General features: G+C 36.1%; 1 protein-coding gene across 3 annotated transcripts; it reads left to right on the top strand.

The window, feature by feature from the left end:
• Positions 1–1,091: 1,091 nt before the first annotated feature.
• Positions 1,092–18,283, top strand: MED6 (mediator complex subunit 6). 3 transcript variants are annotated; one of them, XM_044662060.1, is made up of 8 exons: positions 1,092–1,114; positions 7,108–7,267; positions 9,766–9,857; positions 14,040–14,122; positions 14,458–14,566; positions 15,625–15,740; positions 17,169–17,196; positions 17,903–18,283. In XM_044662060.1, the coding sequence occupies exons 1-8, from the start codon at positions 1,093–1,095 to the stop codon at positions 18,031–18,033; spliced, it is 741 nt and encodes a 246-aa protein (XP_044517995.1). In that variant the 5' UTR covers position 1,092; the 3' UTR covers positions 18,034–18,283. The 3 variants fall into 3 exon arrangements, with proteins under 3 accessions (XP_044517995.1, XP_044517994.1, XP_044517996.1); XM_044662059.1 differs by having other exon boundaries at positions 14,040–14,146; XM_044662061.1 differs by lacking the exon at positions 15,625–15,740 and having other exon boundaries at positions 17,903–18,036.

Below are 18,283 nucleotides of genomic sequence, written 5' to 3'. Positions count from 1 at the left end.
AATGCTAGTGCTTTCTCGTTGTAATTATCCCCATTTTATCCTGTGTATAACTTGTTTTCATATTGTTCTTTGCCTGTTATCTCCCCTTGAGAGCAGGGGCTGTTTTTGCCTTTCTTTATATCCCTAGAGCTTCCCATGGCTCCTGGCAAACAGTAGCCACTTAAATAGTTGTTGACTGACTTTAAACATAAAAATATCAAACAGCTTTCAAGATTGCTAGATTCATATTTCCATTCAACCAAGGCTTATTCCAAAACAATTTTTATTTCTTTTGGCAAGCAAAGCCAGGGCTAGCACACATTCTGCAGCCTGGGACATCTATCATCCTCCAAAAAGTGTATTAGAAAGTGATGGAGAAAAATGTCGATAATACAGATAAAACTTTTAAAAAACAGTGCCTGGTATTGGTTAAACAATCATCAGCACAATCCTAGGTAGTCTCATCTCTGACACTAATTGCCAGACTCCGGACAAATGTTTCTAAATTTTTGAGGTCTCAACTATTCCCTTGTAACATGGGAACAAAACTTGCCTCGGAAATTCCCAGGGTTCTTGTCAAGTTAGATCACGTATATGTGAATAATATCTACTACAGAGTATCGGATTGGTGAATGTTTTTTGGTGCAAAGGGTAGGGAGGATAATGATCTACTAGGATGTGGGGCCAGCTGAGGCAGGAATATTTCTAGCAAACAATTTGGCCTTTTATTCTTCCCTGCCGCCTCCTCCACTTTGGCCAGTACCCCACATCAGTCTTTTATTCTTCCAGGTCCGTTCTCGTGCCTCCTGCCCCACCTCCCACCCGGAACCCTACCCCCTTCTCTTCATTTCCTTCCTTCCCCCATCCTTTTCCTCTTTTCCTCCTCCACTCCACCCTTCCCTTATCTCTCCACCTCCTCTTCCCTCTTCCCCCTTCCTTTTTCCTCTCCTCCCTCCCAATTCCGGCTAGCTCCAACCCCCTCCCCTTCCCCTTCCCCAGTTTAGGTCCTTTTTCCAACCTCTTCTGGCGCGGAGCGGCGTTGTTCCCGCCCCACCCCCCCTGACGTCTTATTCCGCGCCGGAAGTCAGTAGAACCTGCGGTGAGTTTGGCGCTATGGCGGCGGTAGATATTCGAGGTAACTGAAGCTTTCTTGTTTTATTCTTCTCTGTAGTTTTAGCTGGGTTTCTCTGCCGCCCCCCGCAGCCCCAGTTCTGTCCTTTCTTTTCTCCCTCTTCTATTGCATTTCTGTAAGGGGCTCTTTTCGTTACGGGAGAGGCGGAACTCGTCTCCTTTCTACTAAGCGGTTTATGAACTGTCAGAGAAGCCTAGGGAAAGCGGAAGGGACTAGAGTGAGAGGAAACGGAGGTGTTGGGTCTGTGTTATTGCCCTATAGATATTTCTCCGTCCTCCAGCCAGCCAACAAGCATTTATTAAATACTCACCCGGTGCTGGAGCAGAAAACCGTCTCTTCCCCCCCCCCCCCCCCCCCTCCAAGAAGCTCTAATAGAGGACACAGCATGAAAACAACTGCATGCAAACAAGATATGTTTTGCTAAGCGTTGGCACTATGGTTTTGAGACTGGGTGGCAAGGGGGACAATGAAAAGGATTTATTTAGATGTGCTTTCATGGGAACCCCTTTCCCTTTTGATCTAGTATCATCAAGTGCCCTTGAGGATGACTTTCTCTTTGCTTTTAAGGTTTAATATTTATGGTATTTCTCACCTCCAAGCTCATTGATATTTCATATTTTTGTCTTTCTCTGGGACAAAAATATTAATGCCCTTATCCAGGGCCAATCATAAAGGGAGACTGAGAGGAGTGGTGCCCACTGTACTTCAGGATCTTTTAAAATTATGTGAAGAGCTATTCAGCACTATGGTTGTCTGTTATCCTTTGCTTCAGCTACATTTCATTTGCTTACAGCCCATTTCTTTTCCCAGTCTTCTATTTTATATCCTGGATGATGTCTTTTACACCATCTATCCTGCACAAATTATCATTGGTGATATACTATAGTCTGTTTATACACACTATTCATAATTCAGACTCACCAGAAATGAGGCATATTATTTGAGAGATTTTTCCAGTGGTTATATTTATATTATCTTCTCCATTCTCACCTTACCTTCCTCATTACTAAGGGAGCAGGCATTATTAGCAAGATAGTTGGCTACTTAGGGATGCATTCTGTATTTCTAGAACAACGTTAATAGATAGCTGACAATAAAACATTTTAAGGTTTGCAAAGAGTTTACACACATCATTTCATTTGAGTTTCACAACAACTAGGAAAGGTCCCTGCTAAAGGTATTTCCATTTCTCTTTATAAGGGAATACAATTCAAGGCACAGTGATTTGTCCACAGTTAATTTGCCCATCTGGGGATCAAACCCAGGACTTGGGCTTCTTAAGTGACTTAGATAATCAGTCCCATGCCAACCTTATTTGGTGATTTTTACACTTGACGTTTGCTGAAAACAGGATCTGTATTCATCTACTAATTTGTTAACATTTTCCCTATTCCTATGTAGGTGTAGAACTGTACAATATTAGGAAAGGCTGGGTAGTGAAGTGGTTAGATGATTGAATGTGCCATTAGGAAGACTTGCTTTCAACTCTTGCCTTGAGCTTTACACTCTGCGACTGTGGACAAGGCTCTGTGCCTTGATTTTTTTTTAAATTTCTTTTTAAAGGGTATTTTTAGTATTGACCTGCTAGTGTTGTGAAACTCAAATGAGATAAATGAGTATAAAGCTCCTTGCAAACTTTAAAATGCTTTATAATTGTCAGCCATCTATCATATTATTATTCTCATAATGAACAATTGGTTCTGATCATTTCTTACCTAAGCAAGTTTGAAGGATTTTATATGCAGTTTTCAATCTTTAAAAAAGTTTATTTATTTAATTAATTTAGAATATTTTCCCATAGTTACATGAATTATGTTCTTTCCCTCCTCTCCTCCAACCCCCCTCCCATAGCCAACTAGCAATTCTATTGGGTTTTACATGTGTCATTGATCAAGACCTATTTCCATATTATTAATATTTGCATTAGAGTGATCATTTAGAATCTACATCCCCAATCATATCCCCATTGAACCATGTGATCAAGCAATTGTTTTTCTTCTGCATTTCTACTGCCACAGTTCTTTCTTTGGATGTGGATAGTGTTCTTTCTCATTATTCCCTCAGAATTGTCCTGGATCATTGCAAAGCTGCTAGTGGAGAAGTCTATTATATTCAATTGTGCCACAGTGTATCCATCTCTGTGTATAATGTTCTCTTGGCTCTGCTCCTTTCACTCTGCATCAATTCCTAGAGGTCATTCCAGTTCACATGGAATTCCTCCAGTTCATTATTCCTTTTAGTACAGTAGTATTCCATCACCAACAAATACCACAATTTGTTCAGCCACTCCCCAATTGAAGGGCATCCCCTCATTTTCCAATTTTTTGCCACTATGAAGAGCATGGCTATAAATATTTTTGCACAAGTCTTTTTCCTTATTTCTTTGGGGCATAAACCCAGCAGTGGTATGGCTGGATCAAAGAGCAGGCAATCTTTTAACACCCTTTGGGCATACTTCCAAATTGCCTTCCAGAATGATTGGATCAATTCATAGCTCCACCAGAAGTGCCCCAATTTTGCCATATCCCCTCCAACATTTATTACTTTCTTTTGCTGTCATATTAGCCAATTTGCTAGGTGTGAGGTGGTATCTCAGAGTTGTTTTGATTTGCATTTCTCTGATTATAAGAGATTTAGAACAATTTTTCATGTGCTTATTGATAGTTTTGATTCTTTACCTGAAAATTGCCTATTCATGCCCCTTGCCCATCTGTCAACTGGGGAATGGCTTGATTTTTTTGTACAATTGATTTAACTCCTTATAAATTTGAGTAATTAAACCGTTGTCAAAGGTTTTTGTTATAAAGATTTTTTCACAATTTGTTGCTTCCTTTCTAATATAATTTTTAAAAAATTTCTATTGAGATAACATGATGTAACCAGAATTTTGAGTTGAGTTTCCTTCAGAGGCAATCTAATCTAATCCATAACCAAAAGAAATCCCTACTTTAACATGTTGAACAAGTGATTGGTTATTCAGCATATGCTTAAATACTCCTAGTGAGAGGGAAGTGTTAATATTAAAAATGATAAAGGCTTGTATAAATATATAAATTAGTATTTTAATTAAAGCCATGCTGATAGATAAAATCATTAGACCACGCGCTTGTAAGCATTCAAACCTGCCGCCTCCAGAAGCACCTACTCGCCAAAGAAGCCACTCCCTCCTAACCCAGGAGATTTAAGCTCTCCTCTGCGTCAAGACGTCGGAAATGGAAATCAGTTGGACCATGTTGGATCACGGGAAATGTAGTTTTGATACATTTCCCTTGTCCATAGAAATATATATATTTTTAGAATGGCATTCCCCAAATTTCACTTTTACAATTCCCCGTGAGGTCCGGCAAAAAAAAAAGGTTAGTCCTTTTTTCTTCGCTGGACCTGTAAAAATAAACAACTTCTAAATTTTTCAGGAATTGGGGGATAAAGAAATAGATGAACAAATGGTTAAAATTAGACGCATTGACAAAAAACCAATTTGGGGGCTGTCCCCCACTGGCACAACAGTGTACAATTTAAAACAATACATACAACTCAATTTCAACTCCCCATAGTTCAATCAACTGCACCCCAAAGTTCAAAGTTTGGTCTTCATGGTACAGTGAAGGCTTTTCAGACATCTTCATGGTATTTACTCCCATTTTAGAAAGCTCTAATTTTTAATTAGTTTTTCCTGACTTCAAGCCTAAAATTTGCCATTTTGGAACTTCTAAGCATATCTGGAGCCTAATAGAACAAAGTTTATGCTATCCTACTAACCCAGGCTCACAACCTAGGTGTTATCTTTAGCTTTTCATTCTTTCTTATTCTACTTCTTCCCTCCCTCAACCCCTATAGCCAACCATTTTCAGGTCCTGCCATTTCTACCTTCATTATATCTCCCATATATACACCCTTCCCTGACATTGTCACCACCCTTGTGCAGTCCCTCATCACTTCATGCTTAGACTATTGCATTAGCCTGTTGACTATTCTCCCTGCCTCAAGTCCTTCAATCCATCTTCTAAGTCAGCTGTCACATTGATTTTCCTAAAGTACAAGTCTACTCCCTTCTACCTTTTCAGTCTTCTTTTACCTTATTCCCCTCCATATATTACATGTTCCAGTTACACTGACCTTGCTGTTCTTGGAACAATAAACCTCCTAGCTCCTGTCATTTTCACTGGCTACCCCCTGTGCCAGGAAATCTCATTCCTCTTTGTCTACTTCTCTCTAGCTTTCCTTCAAGTCTTGCTTAAAATCTCACATCTCAGCCTTTCCCATTTTCCCTTAACAATTGTGCCTTCCCTCTGAGACTATTCCCAATTAATCTGGTCTAGGATATCTTGTTTGTACATAGGTATTTGCTTGTTATTTCCTTTGTTAAACTATGATCTTCTCTAGAGTAGGAGTTACCTTTTGTCTTTTTTTTGGTTTGGCAGCCTTTAGCACGTGCCTGATACATAGCAGGTGCCTAGTGACTGAGTTCTCATGACAACTTTTAACAATTATTTGAAGACAGCTATCATGTCCCCATTTAATCTTCTCTTCTTGAGGCTAAACAGGCCCAGTTTTTTCAACTAATCCTCATGTGATGTAAACTCCAGGTCTTTTACCATCCTCAGTTTTGTACTCCTCTAGATGCTTGCTAGCTTATCAACCTTTCTAAACTGTGGAAGGTTCAAACACAATATACTCTGGATGTATAGAGTATAAGAAATGACCATCTTTTCTTTTCACCTAGACCAGAGCTCTAGAAATTTGCATTAGGAGTCAGTCCAAGAATTTAGCAGCAAGATAAAATTTTCAGCTTTTAAGGAAACACAACAGAATGGTAGTGGTAGGGTTAGCACATTTGTTGCTGTTGATTTCCAGTTGATTTTCAGCCTTTGCTTGGATTGCTCTCCCTTCTCTGCTCCAGTTATTCTTTCTTGCCTTCTTTTAAGTTCCAACTAAAATCCCACCTTCTAAAAAAAGTCTTCCTGAACTCAATCCCTCTTAATTCTAGTGCCTTTCTTCTGTTAATTATTTCCTATTCACCTCAGTTTGTAGTTTATGTATATAAATGTAGTAGATATTTGTTCGCATGTTGTTTTCCCTCTTAGATTCTAAGCTCTTTTAAGAGCAGAACTGTCTTTTACCTCCTTTTGTTGCTTTAGTGCTTAGCACTATGCCTGGGTAGTAGGTACTTAATATTTATTGATTGAATTATGCAAATAAAATGACTGAACTGTACATGTCCATTGGCCAAGAGATTCCATGGCTGGGCTTCTACCCCAAGGAAGCCATTGCTAAGAAGAAAGCCTTCCCACTCCCCCTAAAATATATATATTTTTATAACAGCACTTTTTGTGATATCAAAGATATGGAAATAAAATAGATGCTTATCAATTGAGGAATAGCCAAATAGTGTGCTGTAAGAAATGATGAATGTGATGAATACAGAGAAGCATGGAAAAGATCTATATGATGTGACTAATGTTGAGTGAAGTGACAGAATCAAGGAAAAAAAACATACATGAAGGCTACAGCAGTGTGAATGGAAAGAATAAATACACTCAGAACTTAAAAGTGAATTTTGCAAAACTGTGAAGAACAAGTATGACTCAAAAGAAAAGTCATGAGAAGATGTTTCCAACTGACTCATTTGTGGAGGTGAGAGGTCCACAGGTATTAGATATTGTACATGTTTTTCAACTTTTTAGGGTATTGACCAACCATGCCAATTTTCCCCCTTTTTTCCCTCAAAAAAATGCTATTTTTTACATGGGATGGCTCCCTTGAAGGGGAGATATGCTTGGGAAAACTATGATATTTAAAAAAGATGTTAATAAAAACTCATTTTTTGAAACCCCATCATCCTTTTTAAAAAACTGTTCCATTCTTTTGAGGTGAGAGGATGAGTGTAACCTGATAGGAAGAGGATAAAAGGAAAGCTGATATTTGTATGTAATTTGCTGTTAAAACATGTTTCCATCTTTTCCTTGATTGCTCCTCTCTTTGTTTCTCTTCCTTAGACAACCTGTTGGGAATTTCATGGGTTGACAGTTCCTGGATCCCTATATTGAACAGTGGCAGTGTCTTGGACTATTTCTCTGAAAGAAGTAACCCTTTTTATGATCGTACATGTAATAATGAAGTGGTCAAAATGCAGAGGCTCACATTGGAGCATTTAAAGTAAGTTATTGTAAGAACACAGCATTGTTGCCAACTACAAGGACTACCCAGTCGACCTGCTATTCTATAGTCATAACTCATGAATTACAGAGAAGTCAGGAAGCATATTAGTCTTACATCATATTAGGGCATGGATAAAATAGTTATAAAAGAGAATTCCCAATAAAAGACTTTCCCTGGAGAAAGATGTACCCTATATGAAATGATTGTTTGTTTCCATGAAAACATAACATTAGGTGAAAATAACATAGGGTACATTTAGTTCCATGTAAATAGTATCAGAAATGGTATGTTCAATCCTGGGTGGCCAAAAGTTGGACTTAAAATCTAAAATAGGAACAAAGAGATGAGTCTTTATCTGCCTTGGAAACGCTTTTCTTATTTGAGTATATTAAAAAAAAAAAAAAAAAAAAAAAAAAAACTTCCTTGCTTTCCTAGAAACTATTTTCTGATTAGCTACTCACTACTCCCCGAGTCTGGGAAGGGAGCATTAACTGTTGGGAAACTGGGACAGAGTATGTTTGTAATACATTAATAGGGTATTTGTAGGGGTAGCATTATGCAAGGTATGCCTATAAAACTAATTTGTTTAATGTAAACGTAAATGTAAAATGAGGTGGTTGGACTGTATTCCTAAGGTTCTGTTGAGCTCCAAAGTCTGTAATCTGGTGGGAAGCAATGATTTTGGTTAATTTGATACTAGGGAGTGTTTCAACAAAGGAATCATTGTCATTTAAATCAGTTATACCTTTGCAGGAACTCCCTAAGACAAAATCACCAAGGCCAGATGGATTCACAAATGAATTGTATCAAACATTTAAAGATCAGTTAATCCCAATATTCCACAAACTATTTCTTTTTTTAATTATTATTTATTTATGGAATTAATTTAGAATATTTTTCCATGGATACATGATTCATATTCTTTCCTTTCTCTCCCCCTCCCATCCCCCCACCTCCCACAGCCAACAAGCAATTCAACTATTCCACAAACTATTTGACAAAATAGGCAAAGAAAGAACTTCAGAATTCTTTTTATGATACAAATATGGTACTGATTCCCAAGCCAGGAAGACCAAAAACAAGAGAAAGAAAACTAGACTGATATCCTTAATGAACATAGTTGTAAAAATGTTAAATAAAATACTAGCTAAAAGGCTACAGCAAGTTATCACAAGGATTATTCATTATGACCAGGTGGGATTTACACCAGGAATGCAAGGATGGTTTAATATTAGGAAAACCATCTGCATGATTGATCATATCAACAACCAAACTAATAGCTCAATAGATGCAGAAAAAGCCTTTGACAAAATACAACACCTATTCCTATTGAATACACTAGGAAATATAGGAATAAAAGGGCCTTTCCTCAAAATATCAGGGTACTTTTGCTTGTTTGAGGTTTCAAGCATGCTTATCCAAGCATTGATGTACAGGACAAGACTTTATTTTAGAGAAAAGACAGAAAAATTTTTTGCCGATTGAATGAAATGATAAGCATGCTTTATTAGAATTCTTTTTTTGGACAGTAGGGTGGGATTGGGATGGGGAGTCAAAACCTGTGGTTCATTGGTGTAAGAAACTCCTTATACCTATGCAGACTGATATCTGCTCTGTGCCTTCTAGTCTTGGGTATTTGGGGCACTGAAAGGTAAAGTGATTTGCTTAGAACTTGATTTGCAGACTTTTATCTGTTATGCCTACTACCTTTCATTAGTAATCAACAAGCATTTATTATTAATGGCATACTATATGGCAGGAAATAAAAAAGAGAATGTAATAGAGTATTATAGAAATAAAAAGAAACAATCCCTTTTGTCAGGGGTTTGTCATTTTGTTACTGGTCATTAAGATTTTCCTACATCTTAAAAGATATCACATAATAATGTGTTATTTCTTTCATTTCCCAGGTAAATATGAGAACTGTTCAAAAAGTACATTTATTTTGGTATTTTTTAAAACTGATTTTCTAATGTAAATGATTATTACTTGCACTTAAATAATTTACTAATACTTTTCAACATAATCCATCATAATTAAACATTTATTATGGTCTTTGCACAAACTTTACAATTCCAAGTGAACAAAATATAGGATCGTTAGTTTGCATTTGTTGATATACTATGACCTACGACATCTCTGTTTCATTGCTTTATTTCCTAAAACTGTGCAAGCCATTTTGTTATGCTTTTTTGAGTGAAGCTGTTTTATTCATAACCTTCAGAGGTGAAAATGAATTTCCTAAGCAGACACTTTTTTTCATTTAAAGTGAGAATGACTTTATCTGGAGATACCATCTAGGGCTTCAACTCTAGTTTTAATTGTGGGTCCACCAAGTTACAGAAGTGTTTTTCTTTATGCTAATTACTTTCATATCTTAAAAATACTGTTTTTCCATTTAAATTATTGTACTCTATCAGTGCACTGATAATTTTGTGAAGTTATTTTGAAATAGCTTTTATAGATTTCTTAATTCCCAGGGTTTTGTTTTTCAGCCAAATGGTTGGAGTAGAGTACATCCTTTTGCATGCCCAAGAGCCCATTCTTTTCATCATTCGTAAACAACAGCGGCAGTCCTCTACACAAGGTAAGTTATATATACTTTAGACAATTTTTTCTTTTCAAAGTCCTATGGTTTCCTTATTTTCTAACTTCTAGGTTCTTTTTAGATTCCTGAGAAGTTCTGTCAATAGTATGTTTTATTATCCTAAAATTATATCCCAAACAGGTGGCCTTTTCCAGAAAGAACAGAGGTTGCCCTCTTGTGGCAAAATGTTAACTGCAAAGAAAAAGTATTTGCTCAGTTTCAAATGCTGTTTATGTTGCCTGAGATGAATCATTATTCTAATGAGGACATAATTTTTTTTCTTTTGCACATAATTTTTTTTGCATTTGTTTATGTAAATTTTTTGTTATTTAAAAAAATAAAAAAGTTTTATTCAAATATATTTTATTTTCTCAATTACATGTAATAACAATTTTCAACATTTTCTGGTAAGCAATTTGATCTGAGTTATACATGTATTATCATGCAAAACATTCTTTCAGATTAATTATTGTTGTAAGAGAATATTCATATAAAACCCAAATCCCAAAATAAAATCATAAACAAACTAATATGAAAAATAGTGTGCTTTATCTGCATTCTAACTCCAACTGTTCTTTCTCTGTAAGTAAATAGCATTCTTTGTCATAAGTCCTTCAGAATTGTCTTTGATCATTGTATTGCTGGGAGTAGAGAAATCTTTCACAGTTAATCATTGTACAATATTGATGTTATTGTGTACACAGTGTTCTCCCAATTGTGCTTATTTTGCTCTGTCAGTTCCTGTAGATCAGTGATGGTGAACCTTTTAGAGACAGTGCCAGGCCCTATCCCCACTCTACTCTCCCAGACCAAGTGCCATGCTTGCCCCCCCTTACTCCACACAGGGGAGGGAAGAAGTGCTCCCATTGGACTGCTGGGCAGCAGGGTTGATGAAATGAGGAATATCTTCAGTGAGTGTAAAGAGGGGGAGGAGAGTGGCCTGAGCACTCTGCTTCCCCCTTTTCTGCCTCCCCCCAGCTCTTACCCCCTGTGCACTCTCAATAGGCTGCTGGGCAGAGAGGCAGGTGATGTGAAAAAATGTCATCAGGTGCAGTGGAGAGGGAGAAGGGAGTAGCTCTACCCCAAGTCCCTTTGCTTTTCTAGTAATAAACTCTGGGGGAGAGGGCTGGAGGGTGGGTGTGAGGGTGGCCCATGTGCCCATAGAGAGTGCTTTGTGTGCCATCTGGCACCCATACCATAGGTTTGCCATCATTGATGTAGATCTTTTCAGCTTTTTCTGAAATCATCCTGTTCATCATTTCTTATAGCACAGTGGTATTTCTTCACCAACATATAACACAGTTTGTTCAACCATTCCCCAATTGATGGACATCCCCATAGTTTCCAGTTCTTTGCCACCACAAAAAGAGCTGCTATAAATATTTTTGTACAAATAAATCCTTTCCCCTTTTTTTATGATCTCTTTGGGATACAGACTCAGTAGTGGTATTACCAGATCAAAGGGCATGTACAGTTTTATAGTCCCTTGGGCATAGTTCCAAATTGGAAGAACAAAATTTTTGAGAATTGGCAAACTATGGCCCATGGGCCAGATTTGGTCCCTTGAAATGTTCTATCCCACCGAGGGACATTATTCCTAATCTGATGAATACAATGAGTAGGATACAATACAATGAAACTTCGAAAGAGTTGCCTTAGAAACAGACTGACAGATGAGCATTTCCTTTCCTTTAGCCCCCTCTTTAAAAAGTTTGCCCATTACTGCTTTAATCTATTAAAAGAAATCTAAAGTTAATGTCAGATTTCATGGGGTCTTAGTTTTAAGAACAAACTAATAAACCTAAGTAATTTGTGATATTGAGAACTGAATGTTAGAAAAAGTTCTAATGTTACCTTTGAGGTATTAATTATTCTCAGAGATGGTTCAGCATGACTTCTGTGTTGTTTTGTTTTGAAGTGGCATCTTCTATGTTCTTCCTTGCAGGCCCTTTTGTTATTAATATAGACATGGAAATTTGATGTCCCTGCCATTTCTAAACCTAGCTAATTAGATTTTATATTTGCCTTTAACCTTCATTGTAATTTTTTTGAAATAAATTTTTGTTGATATCTTTTGTTATTATATACATTCCTAGTATTTCCCTCCCAGAAAACTGTCCCTTATAATAAAGAATAAAAAAGAAAGAATAAACTTGTATTACTATTAAATCTGTCATCCTGTGTAGTGGTCCATATCAGCGGTGATGTTAGATCCTTGCAGGTAGCATGTTGACTTAGCCTCAAATTAACATTCTCTTGATGTATTTTTATTTATTTTGTTAAATATTTCATAATTACATTTTAATCTTGTTTGAGCAGTACTAGGCAGTTTTGTCTCCTCTTATCCACACTCATATTTCTATACTTCTGCAAAGTAGCAAGGATGGTCAAGCTTAATTATAATTTCACAGTGTTCAGTTTTGGTTGTCTGGTATTCTTCATTTTCATGTTTGTAGTCATTTGTATTCTTTTTTTTGGTTCTGCTTACTTTGCATTTATTCATCTATATTTCCTATGAATGTCTGTATTGATCATAGCTTCTTATATCATAGTACTTTCATTATTCTTGTACCCCAACTTTAGCCATTCTCTATTCAGTTGATACCTGTGTTGTTTCCAGTTCTTTGTTATTTACAAAGAGTTCCATTTTTATTTCAGTGTGAATAGAGGTTTTTCATCATTGACCCCTGTGTATATACCTGGTAAATACTGATCCTATCATATGGAATTTCAGCCAAATCTCAAAAATTTAGGTCATCTTGATATTTCTATCATTTAGTTTAGTTTCCCTTTTGATCACTAAATTCTTATTCCCTTCTTAGGCCCTCATTAAGTTCTTATTTCCTTCTCATTTCCTTTCATACATATCTTACAGCTCTCAAATTCCATCTTCTTTTTGAGAGTTTATTGTGTGCTAGTTGTTGGAGTCACAAAAATGATTATAACATCTGGCTCAAATAAGAGGGGGCAATGGAGTGCAGAGACTTTGTCCATAAACAGCTGTTAAATGAGCAGTGATAATGCAAAGGAAAGATCCAGTCAAGGGAACTATGAAAAATTTGAAGGTATGATAGAGGGCTTCTTGGAGGAAGTGATCCATAGGTTGAGCTTTAAATATTTCTCAGCAGATGGGGATGCAAATATGAATCCATTCCTGACACATGAACTTTGAGAGGAAAAGTCTCTTGAAACAAGGAAGCGGAGGACAGGCCCAGTTTGTTTTCTGGAAGTGTGTGTATGTGAAGGAGGTAGTAGCAGGAGATGGCGCTGGAAAAATATATTGGGAAGAGAGCATGAAATTCCCACCTCTGGAGGCTGTTTGAATGTCAGGGAAGAGCCCCCTATGCCTAGGGGAGATCAGGTTTCAATCTTAATTTTCTTTTTGGTTTGCATTTGTGTTTGCTTAGTATTGAAGTCATTTGGGATGTCTAAAAGACTGTCTCAGTTCTGCTAAATTATTCTTTTGGACTTTCAGATGTTACTGATGTGTTATGCTTATCACATGTATAGCTATATACTACTATATATGATAATGCCTGATTAATAGACATTAGCTTTTGTAAGTGGGGCATTTTTAAAGTGCTTACTGTGTGTTACCAAGTGTGCTCGTGCTGGAGATACAAATGCAAGCAAACAAGACGGCCCCTTCCCTCAAGGAGCTTACATTTTAACAGATGAAGACAATACATAAAAGGAAGGACAAGGGCAGAAGATGTTGCTATCCTGTGGTCCAGTATAATAGTGGTAGTAGCTAATGGGTACAGAGACGTGGCTATCTTCTGGTTGAGAAGACTGCTGTTGAAGAGATGGGAAAGGAAGTCAGATCTCATGAGGGAATCTTTTTTGCCAAACGGAAAGGACTAGAGAAAAATAAGAATGCAGTACCAAAAGCACTCTATTTTTCTTTATGTAGCAAGTGTATTCTGGCCCGCTCTCCCAGAAAATGATCCCTTAAAAGTAGATTCTAGCTTTTCTAAAGGAGGCCTAAAGTCTGGGCATTTGATGCTTATTTTCCTTCCATGTCATTGGCTTTGACATTGCCCTACATTACATTTCTGTTGAATAAATTTTTTTATTGTTATAAAATTTTCTTCTTATCTTTTAACAAACACTGAGCTATATTTGCATTTATCTCTGTCACATACTTACTGAAATTTCAGGAATGCTTTTTTATTGTTTCAGTTATTCCATTAGCTGATTATTATATCATTGCTGGAGTAATTTATCAGGCACCTGACTTGGGATCTGTCATAAACTCCAGAGTGGTAAGTGTCTTCAGTTTTGTAAGGGTTTGGGGTTGGAGTGAGTGGTCAGGGAAGGGAACCAATGAGTTGAACATGCTTTAAGTGTTAAACAAGGATTTCTGTCTTTGACAAACTTCCCTAAGACTATTTACTTTTGAAACCTGATCTCCATGTTGACCAAGGATAGCTGTGTTCTTAGTCTCTTCTAAACCTGTATACCAGAAACCTAGCTAAATAGTTTTATTTTTTTCCTGAGAACCACAGAAAATGTTGTACTTGTAAGAAAAACATTATTTTTTTGGATTACTCTTGTAATTTTTCACCCAGTAAAGAACACAACTTCCTTCTTTTGTAAGCTCACTGCAGTGCATGGAATTCAGTCAGCTTTTGATGAAGCTATGTCATATTGTCGTTACCACCCTTCCAAAGGGTACTGGTGGCATTTCAAAGATCAAGAAGAACAAGGTAGGACATCAAAGGCTTTTTAGGGGATTTTGTGCAAATGATGCAAATGCTGTCTTGGAGAATAATGTATACTTTTAAACATGTCTTTTTCTACCCCATGGAGAAGTATTTACAGAATTAAAAAAATCATTGCAACTGAAACAGATGAGAGAACTAGTTTAATTTGGAATATTAGTTTCTATTATTTCAAATTTTATTTAATTTACTCTATGAAAGGACATCTTGGGAATGAAAGGCAAAAAGAGTAGTCAAAAAAGCACAAAAAAATAATCCAGGAGACATCTAAATCAGGATCTACTCATCAATATAATTTTCCGTCTCCTAGTCTAAAATGTATAATTTAATGACAACTTTCTGGTATAAACTGTATTAAAGACACTTTTCTCCTTTGGATGCATCCCACAGAAGGGGCTTAGAATCCTTGTTATTTTTTTTAACATATCAAAGTTGACTCAACATTAGTGTTTTTATTGTTATTAGGGAGATTTTTAAAAAATGAGCCCACTTGTTCTTAAAACTAGGGAAAAGGAATATAAAATTTTTTTTACAAAGAAATAATAAAAATTATATATACTTCAGGCCATTTAAAAGAGAGAAAGAGAAAGATGGAGTATTTGGGAGAAGTGGTAAAGAGTGAGGGATAAGACAGGTTGGGGAAGGAATATCAAAAGAGTTTAAGGGGAAAGATGAACAGGAAGGGAATGAAAGATCATTTTTTGAAGTCCTCCCTCATAATGCTTTTAGTTCTACCATCCAAGTCCAAGATCAGTAGTTTACAGTTGGTATTGAGTCTGAGGTATTATTGAGCACTTCTACTTATTTGCACATTAACAACTACTTTACTAAGCTTTTGAATTGTCTTATGGGATAATTGAGATGTTTCTGCCTTTCTGTATAGATTTAAATGCTGTTATTGCTAGAGCTCTTTTATTGTAAGAAAAAAAATTGGCATTAGATTGAGTGGCCACAAAATGTGCTTGGTTGACAGATAATGTATACGAGGCACAATTTCTTATTTGATTATGGTGATGTATCTTAAACTTTTTTTCATGTTACAGATAAAGCTAAACCTAAAGCCAAGAGAAAAGAAGAGCCAAGTTCTATTTTTCAAAGGCAGCGTGTAGATGCTTTACTCTTAGATCTGCGACAGAAATTTCCACCCAAATTTGTTCAGGTAATAACTTTTGCCAATGGTTTTTATTTTAAATATGAAGTCTGTAACACTTAAGCATCCATTATGTCTGATTAGTGAGATTATTTTTTAAAATGTATTTTATATTTGTTTCTGATGACTTGTCTAGAGAAAAGAACTGAAAACAGTTATATATAATGGATCCACAAAAGGAATCCTAAGATGATGGGAAGATTGACAGTTGTATGGAGGAAATGAGATTTTATATACTCTTAAAATGACAGAAAGGATGGAAATTTTGAAATTTAGGAAGAGAATATTCCAAATGTAGGTTATATTGTAGGAAAATAGGAGGGGGCAGGCATAGTATGATTGTGTGATGGGAATGGTAAATAGGTTGCCAAAGGAACAAAGTTGACATGGAGAGAAATAAGGGTAGATGTGGATGTATAATATAGAAAAGACCCTTAAAGATGAATAAGGGAATTAATAGGAATTCTGTGCCCCACCAGGAAACACTTATTTATTATATACTATGTGTTAAGCACTGTGCTAGGCATGGAAGATACAAAGTCAAAACCACAAGTCTCTGCCCTCAGGGAGCTTACAGTCTAACAGTGGGGATCAAATATATACAAATTAAATACAAAGTAATTGAGTAGGGCATATTAGCATCTGTGTGTGGAGAATGGAGATCCAGAAAGGTTTATGTGGGCATCATCTTACTGCACTTCATTTCCTCTACTGCTTTGAGTTAAGACTGTTGTCACTAGAGTGGGACCTTTGTTAGGTATATCAGGATTGTTTGTTTTTTGTTGTTGTTGTTGGAATGAATTTGATGATAATTCTGCTCTGATTTCCCTTTAGGTTTTTTTGACAGATAAAAGGATGGGAAAATTTAGTCCTAATGAAGAAAAATGTGTTAGAGGATGATGAAATTTTTGCTTTTTTTTAGGATCACTCATTCTAACAGTGTTACATGGATATTATTAAAACAGTTATAGCTTGTTTAGATTTTTAGTGCATTATAAAAGCAAAAACAAGAAGGAAAAAAGAAAAAATAGGAGATTGGGAGTAAGGATAGACATTTAAATTCCTACTTTGACTCTTTCTAGTTCTGTGACTAGCTCGTTTAACTCCTCTGATGCTTTGTTTCTTTATCTGTAAAATAAAGATAATAACATTTATACTCTATACTTCTCAGGATGGTTGTGAGAATCAATCATTGAGTCTACTTTGTGCCAGGTACTGTGCTGGGGATACATAGACAGTGCCTTCCCTCAAGGAACTTAGAATCTAATGGGAGAAACAACAGGCAAACACATCTATAAAAATAGCATTATGCAGGATACATAGGAAGTGATTAGCACAGGGAAGGCTTTTAGATGGAAAAAGAGTTGGTTTTTGTAGATTTTAAAGTGCAGTATAATTGAGTTGTTATTAATAAACTGCCTCTTTCTTTTGTTGCAGCAAAAACCTGGAGAAAAGCCTGTTCCAGGTAAGAACATTTTACCATTGCTAGCAAGTTGGAAATAAAAATAGTTTGTTGAGGACAAAAGTAAATGCACTTATTAACATTGTATTTGATGGTGGCAGATATTGAAGTGGCAGATTATAGGCTATATTAATAACTAATCACTTTATCTTCCTAGATTTACTGCATTTTATTGTTTCCTACCTCTAAGGTCTTCTGAATTGTCAAGGAAATGACATAAATATTTCATACAGTTCTTTCATGGTAGTGGCATTTGTGCCTGCAAAGTGAATTATATTTTTAGTTTAGGTGAGAGTTTATGTGTTTGGGTATGTGTGCAGGTATACATAATATTAAAAATGCATTTTATACATAATGCATTATATGTGCAATACATAATAAAATAATACATTTTGAAAATGTTCTATTTTTTCATTTAACTCTAGGAAAGAATAGAACTTGAAATCAGATAAGATACCTCTTTTTGTTTTTTTAAGGAGAGTTGGACTCAGAAAAACAATAAAATAATTCTGTGCCACACTTAGCTTTAAAAATCATAAATGCTAAAAAGGAAAAGGGCAAAATCTCAGTATTTTAGGAATTTAAATGAATCCTAACTCCTTCACCTCCAAATAATTGTATTAGTTATGACTGATATTTTTAGAAAAAAATTTAACCTTTCTGAAACATAAATTTAACTTCACCCTCAACATAATGTTTGTGTTATTAGTGGATCAGACCAAAAAGGAGCCGGAGCCTACACCCGAAGCTATAAAAACTGAGGAAAAGGAGACTCCTAAAAATGTCCAACAGACAACTAGCACTAAATGCCCTCCTGAGAAACGAATGCGGCTACAGTGAATGTCATTTCTTCGCAACCAAAGAGAAAAATTCAAAATTCCCTTTCTCCAGATGACATGAGACTTCTGCAGCAAAGACTGTATATCATTGTAAGGTTTAAAATTTCTCCTTATATAGCTTTTTCTTTATAAGAAGCTCTGGTTCTCTTAAGAAAGGATTTTATCTCCCTTCTTTGTATATTAGATTTTTTTCCCCATTAATCTTTTATATACTTCCCTACATCAGCCTTATGTGTATATATGTGTTTATC

The sequence above is a fragment of the Gracilinanus agilis genome, chromosome 2 (genome assembly GCF_016433145.1).
Source record: "Gracilinanus agilis isolate LMUSP501 chromosome 2, AgileGrace, whole genome shotgun sequence".
Taxonomy (NCBI): domain Eukaryota; kingdom Metazoa; phylum Chordata; class Mammalia; order Didelphimorphia; family Didelphidae; genus Gracilinanus; species Gracilinanus agilis.
Note: the sequence above shows the minus strand (reverse complement) of the source record. Positions and strands in the feature narration are given on the sequence as shown.

Excerpts from the sequence above, each read along its gene's own strand:
- MED6 (XM_044662059.1), top strand. The coding sequence starts at position 1,093 with ATGGCGGCGGTAGATATTCGAG. Across the intron at positions 15,741-17,168 it reads TTCCACCCAAATTTGTTCAG|CAAAAACCTGGAGAAAAGCC; the intron begins GTAATAACTTTT and ends CTTTTGTTGCAG. Across the intron at positions 17,197-17,902 it reads TGGAGAAAAGCCTGTTCCAG|TGGATCAGACCAAAAAGGAG; the intron begins GTAAGAACATTT and ends TTGTGTTATTAG.